The sequence below is a fragment of the Trichechus manatus genome, unplaced genomic scaffold (genome assembly GCF_000243295.1).
Source record: "Trichechus manatus latirostris isolate Lorelei unplaced genomic scaffold, TriManLat1.0 scaffold00054, whole genome shotgun sequence".
NCBI classification, from domain to species: domain Eukaryota; kingdom Metazoa; phylum Chordata; class Mammalia; order Sirenia; family Trichechidae; genus Trichechus; species Trichechus manatus.
Genome location: NW_004443990.1, coordinates 13,892,304 through 13,898,387, shown reverse-complemented (window position 1 = coordinate 13,898,387; position 6,084 = coordinate 13,892,304). Strand labels below are relative to the sequence as shown.

The following is a 6,084-nucleotide window of genomic DNA, read 5'->3' as shown; positions in this document are numbered from 1 at the left end:
AAATTTTATCTAAAATGAGGATCTGAGAGCTTTGTCCCCCCTTTGAAAGTTGTCGATACATGACTGGAGTTTGAGAAATACTGTTCACGTGGTAACCTGCCTAAGAAGAGAGGGATGCATAAGACGCCTTTCTAAAAGCACTCCCAGGGATGGTGCAAATGGTTTGCACTTGGCTACTGTCTTAGTCATCTAGTGCTGCTGTAACAGAAATACCACAAGTGGATGGCTTTAACACAGAGAAGTTTATTTCCTCACAGTAAAGTAGGCTAAAAGTACAAATTCAAGGCGTCAGCTCCAGGGGAAGGCTTTCTGTATCAGCCTTCTTCTCCTCAGTGTTCCCCCAGACTAGGAGCTTCTCCGCCCAGGGACCCCAGGTCCAAAGGATGCGCTCTGCTCCTGGCCCTGCTTTCTTGGTGTTATGAGGTCTACCTGCCACCCCCTCCCCCCTCACTTCTCTCTTTTATATCTCAAGAGATTGCCTCAGGACACAATCCAATCTTGTAGATTGAGTCCTGCCTTACTAACACAACAGCCACCCATCCTCCCTCATTAACATCATAGAGGCAGGATTTACAACATATAGGAAAATCACACAATACTGGGAATCATGGCCCAGCCAAATTGATACACACATTTTTGGGGGGACATAATTCAATCCATGACAGCTAGTAACCAAAATGTTAATGGTTCCAACCCATCCAGCGGCACCATGGAAGAAACGGGCCCGGCGATTTGCTTCCAGAAAGATTACAGCCAAGAAAAGCTTATGGAGCAGTTGTACTCTGTAACACATTGAGTCTCCTCCTAAGTCACAAATCAACAACAAAAACAAAATCAACAACAATAAAAAGCCCTCCCAGACCTATACTCCTATAGCAAATATGCCATTCCAAAACGAGGGCTGGCTTCCAAAGTGGGGAAACTGAGGCCCAGGGAGGGTAAGTGGCAAGTCAGGGTCAGAGAGAGGCCCAGAAAGCAAGACTCCTGCCACTGGTCCCAGAGCTCCACACTCATGCAGGTGGACTGCTCTACTTACCACAGTGCCAGTAAATACGTTCACTGCAGAGGCGGACTTGGTCCCCTTGATCCTGAGGTTGGGTTTACTGAGCTCTATCCCGGAGCCACTGAGGCCTGAAGTCCTTAGGTCAGGTACAGAGCTGTACTGCCTTGCAGACGAAGGCTCGGGGAGAGCAGGGCAAGCCTCCATCTTTGGCGCCTCCTGGTTGAGGTTCTTGTCTGTCTCATTTTTCTTTACATCGCTGACACTCAAGAGTAAGTCAGGTGGGCAGGACACTAATGTCAATGGCTGGAGATGCTGGGAAGGAGGAAACCAAATATAGCCCTTGGGAACCCAGCTCTGTCCACTTCTGGATTCATCTGCACCCAAGAATAGGTGCTAAGGATAGGAGGAGAAGAGGAAAAGCAGTCTCTCTAATCCGGGGCTCTGACCTGGGGTTCTGGGACACCTTAAGGGCTCATGGGTGGACTTCAGGAGGGGGAGGGTCTATGAGCCACTTGAAACTGCAGTTTTAAAATTGAGCATTTGTGTTCTTTATGGCAAGAGATTCTATAGCTTTCATCGGATTCTCAAAGGGTCTGTGACCTTAACAAGGTTAAAACAAACTACTCTAATGCCATCCCTTTGGGGTGAGTCTTTGAGAAAAAGGAGATGGATTGAAAAGTCGACTGAATCTGTCCACTGAGCTGGAAAAGAGAGTTAGGCAGAGAAGGGGGAAGCCAAAGACTTAGATTATGGAGATAAATTACTCTCTAGAACAACTGGAAGCAGCCCAGCAGCCCAGCAGCCTGGGGGCTGGTCTGCACTTGGACCAGCCAGTCTGTCTCCCAGAAGCTCTTGCCAGCTTCCTGCTGTCTCAGCTGTGCCCTGGCCTGCTGGAGGGGAGCAGTCCACTCAAGGACCAGGAGCCCATACAGTCCTGGAGCCCACTCCCAAAACGGGGACCATGCACAGCCTTCCCTAATGGTCCTGCTGCTTCTAGACCGTTTGGAGGAGGCAAGAAGGACAGACCAAGGCAGAGTCCTCTACTGCCTGCATGGAAGTGTCCTCAGATAGATGCTGGGCTCTGAGCACCCTCCAGGCACCCCCTCCTGTTGCCCAGCCCTCCGTGCAGCCCCGCTCCAGCAGTGTGTCTGTGCCCTCAGCGATGGCCTCCTCAGCACTCCCCCACGGAAAGGTCCCAGCCTGGGAAGTGTGCTGGGGATGCCTGCTGCCCTCCTATCTGAGAGTTTACTTGTTTGGAGGCGTGGGCGGTGGCCTCCGGCTGCTGCCGCTGTTTCTGCCACAGGCTCCCCGCGTGCTTTCCCCTGGCGTGCTTTCCCCTCACTTGCTCGCCCGCTGATTCCCCCTGCATCTCTGTTTTCTTCTCTTTCGTTTGGAAGGCTTTTTTCTCTTGTTTTTGTCTCAGCTCCTGGATCAGCTGCCTGCCCATTGAGGAACAAGGGAGTGTCATGTGAGTGAGGAAAGGGCTATGAATCCAGGGATTCTCCCTGAGGATGGACAAGATGGGGCAGAGAGACAGGAAAGAAGAGGCTTTCAAGTGCTCCGCACTCCCTCCTCCAGTGTGTCCAACAGGCACTTACGTTTGAAGGGCAAAGAGCAGCGAGTAGAGGAAAGAGTCAATCTTCCAACTATGCCATTACCAGTCTGGGGAATAGCACCCAAGGAGAGATGTGAAGTAAGGGGGCTACACACCCTTCTACCACACCACCAGCCCTCTGCCTGCTTCCTAGTAGGCCAGTTCCCACACATGTCAGGTGTAGAGAAGGGAGTCAGGCTGAGAAGCTAAAGGTGGGGCTCCAATGGCAGGGGCTCCCATGTTAGGCCACTTCACATGCTGGGCCTCTCTGGTCAATGGATTCTGGGAGTGGACAAAGGTAGTATTATGTAGTGGAAATAGCACAGTCTTGTGAGTCAGAAGATACGAGTTCTAGTCCCTCTTTTGTCATCTTGCTGTGATGACAAAAAAAAAAGTCTCTTCTCTGACTTTCCCTTCAGTAAAATGAAGTGGCAAGTGGGGACTGGATTGGGTGGCATGAGTCCCTTACAGCTGTTAGATGTTACACGTGCATGAATCCATGAGGCAGCTCTGAGGGACTGGGCATTCTGGAGTGGGGTGAGGGGTTTCTTCACTCTGCTTGTTTCAAGGGTGAGTTTCTAGAAACAGCCACTCATCTACTTAACAACATTCCGCACCAGGGTCTTACAGCTTCTGGTCCTTGTGAAACCAGAGCAAATGTTCCTCCGGCAACTTCAAGGTTGGGCCTGAAGCTTGGACACCCTCCTCCTCCCAGGCCTGTCACCAAGCAGGTCAATCCCCAGAACACCTTGCCCACCTCACCCTGGGGGGCCTTCCTACCGGGCATACAGCTCCCGAGCCCTGGAAGCAACAGTATTCTGGAAGAGAGAGTTGTTGTCCTGGAAGAACTTCTCATACTTCTCTGAATTCAGACTGGGATAAATCAGCCGGAATCCTCCACGGTTTTCCTTCTCATACTTCTCAGTCTTCTCTAACCACACAGCTTGGAAACCCTTGACTTCTTCAATCCTGTTGGGAAACAGAACCACAGGGCTGCATTTAGTTTTCTTGCAACAAAGCTTGGGGGATTATGGTACTTAGAAGGAATGTGTCCAAACTGGCTGGATGTCATCTAGGGCCAGATGGAGTCCTTGCACATAATAGCGGTCAACCATTATTTGCTAAATAAATGCATCAATATTTCCCTCAAAAGAGAGTCTAGCTCTCCTGGGACAGCCATTGTTATAATGCACTTAGAGCTGGTTAGAAGAGTCTTTCTTCCAGATCACCAAATTCGCTCCTATTACAAGTAAAACTCATTTCCCCCATGGCTTAGCTCTGATGAGGCTAACTGTTGCCACCTTCCCATTCATAGCCCTGATTACCCTTCTCTGGAGAATAGCAGCTTGTGTTTTGCTAAATTTGAGAGCCTCTTGGATGAGCTTGGCGAGTTTTTATGAGCTGTGATGATCTCATTCTTCCTCATAGCCCCCTGGGGAGGCGGAGGTTAGGTAGATAGATTGATAAGCCCCTTTTTACAGCAGAGAAACCAAGAGCCACTGAGATAGCCAGGGCCAAGTAATGATGAGGCCATTGATTTCAAGGAGGCTCTGGTTGCTCCTTAACATGACTCTATAGCCTTCTTAAGTTTACAGATAGCATGGCATAGTGGAATGTGTTGTGGAGTCCCAGGTGGCAGACCACTGGGCTCTAGTCCAGCCCTGCCACTTACCAACAAGGTAATAGGGCAACGCAGTTCCCTTTTTGGAATTATGGTCTCCTTACCTTCAAACACAGGATCATGCAACACCTCATCATACATATCTACCCACCTTCCTTATAGGGAAGGCAGTGTATGTGAAAATGCTCTGAAAGACACCAAAAACACCAAAACCAAACCCACTGAGTAGAGTAGATTCTGACTCAGCAACTCTATAGGACAGAGTAGAACTACCCCATAGGGTTTCCAAGGCTGTAAATCTTTATGGAAGCAGACTGCCACATCTTTCTTCCAAAGAGTGGCTTGTGGGAGGCAGGGCCAAGATGGCGGAGTAGTCAGACACTCCAAGTGGACCCTCTTACAACAAAGACCCGAAAAAACAAGTGAATCGATTATATATGACAATCTAGGAGCCCTGAACATCATAGGCAAAGTTGGGGAACCAGATTGAGTGGCTGCAGGAGGGAGAGACAGTTTGGAAGTAGCGAGGAGTTGCGAGACCCTGAGCCCTTCAGGCCTGACCAGCTCATGGGTGAGTGGTGAGGCAGGCAAGCAGTGGTGCTCGGGAGGCGTATTCTCACTGGGAGAGACCCAGTGGCAGAGAGTCTACTCGGCCACCCAGAACCAGTGAGAAACAGCCCTCGATCGGCGAAAGATAAGTACTTGCATCCAGCCTACCACGCGGATCAAAAACATCCCCCTTAGGGAAAAACCTCTCTCCCATTTACCTCCCCGCTCCCTGCTCTGCACTGGGTCCTGGACCAGCTTCAGCAATTTCTGAGTCCCCTGGGCCGGAAGTAGGATCCGTCACAAGCCCAGAGCCATTCTCCCAGCCTTGGAGAGTGAACAAATTAACAAAGAGGGGAAGAAATAAACTGCTGGCTCCCCTAAGCCAGGAACTCAGGATAGGCACAGCTTCTTTGCCTAGGCACAGGCATAAGGGTTCCATGGACTTTGAGTGCCTTTCCTCATGCATAGACTTGTGTGAGCCTATTTCAACAGCATAGGCACTCATTACTGCAGTACTACAGGGTATATACCTGAAGTCTAACTTCAGCTGTTTCAGCTGTGAAGTGGCAGGTTTGTGACATTTGACTCTGCTCTGCGCATTAAGCAGGGTCTTCACCTACCCACATCAGGGGCCTGAGGACTGGTGGCTCCACCCACGCCACCTAGCCACCTGCGATAGGGGCCCAAGAATAACAGGTGCCCCCAAGTCCTTACAGCCAACAGCACTGGGTGCTCATAGTCCAGCTGCAAAACCCACCCACCTATGTGCTCTAGGGATCAGAGACACACCTTTCTCCTGGACACTCAGGGGTGGCTGTCAGCCCCCTGCCTTGCTCAGAGTGTGTCCCACTGCTGCAGCCAGATGCCTGTGCCTACACCAATCACCCATGCCTGTCTAGGACTGTAGGTGAGAGCCCACACCACACACGTGGTGGCTATCTACCTGGGCACCTGAGCTGAATCCATACAGGAGGAGTGGGCAGACTCCTGAGCTCACACACCTAGTAACAGAGCTAACCACCTGTTGACAGGACATTAGAGCTTCAAAGGTACCAATAATCAAACTAGCTCACACGAGCCGCCTATTTGGGCATAGCAGAACAAAACAAGAAGATAGGACACAGTAAGCAAACATAAAATAAATAAATATAGTAACATTGATGGCTTGGAGACAATAGTCAATATCAAACCAAAAAGTGGCTGGTGGGTTCGAACTGCCAATGCTTTGGTTAGCAGCCAGGTGCTTAACTACTGCGCCACCAGGGCTCTTATCTGAAAGACACGTGTCATCCAAATGCATATACTTATTGCGCCAGT

The 6,084-nt window shown here is 50.2% G+C and overlaps 1 protein-coding gene across 1 annotated transcript in view; it reads right to left on the bottom strand.

Moving 5' to 3' along the window:
• The window catches only part of TTLL6 (tubulin tyrosine ligase like 6), a 51,832-nt gene that overhangs the window by 24,198 nt on the left and 21,550 nt on the right, over nt 1-6,084 (bottom strand). Inside the window, 3 exon segments of the mRNA XM_004377975.1 lie at nt 1,037-1,315; nt 2,253-2,442; nt 3,378-3,566. Of these exon segments, the coding sequence (XP_004378032.1) occupies nt 1,037-1,315; nt 2,253-2,442; nt 3,378-3,566 (658 nt within the window).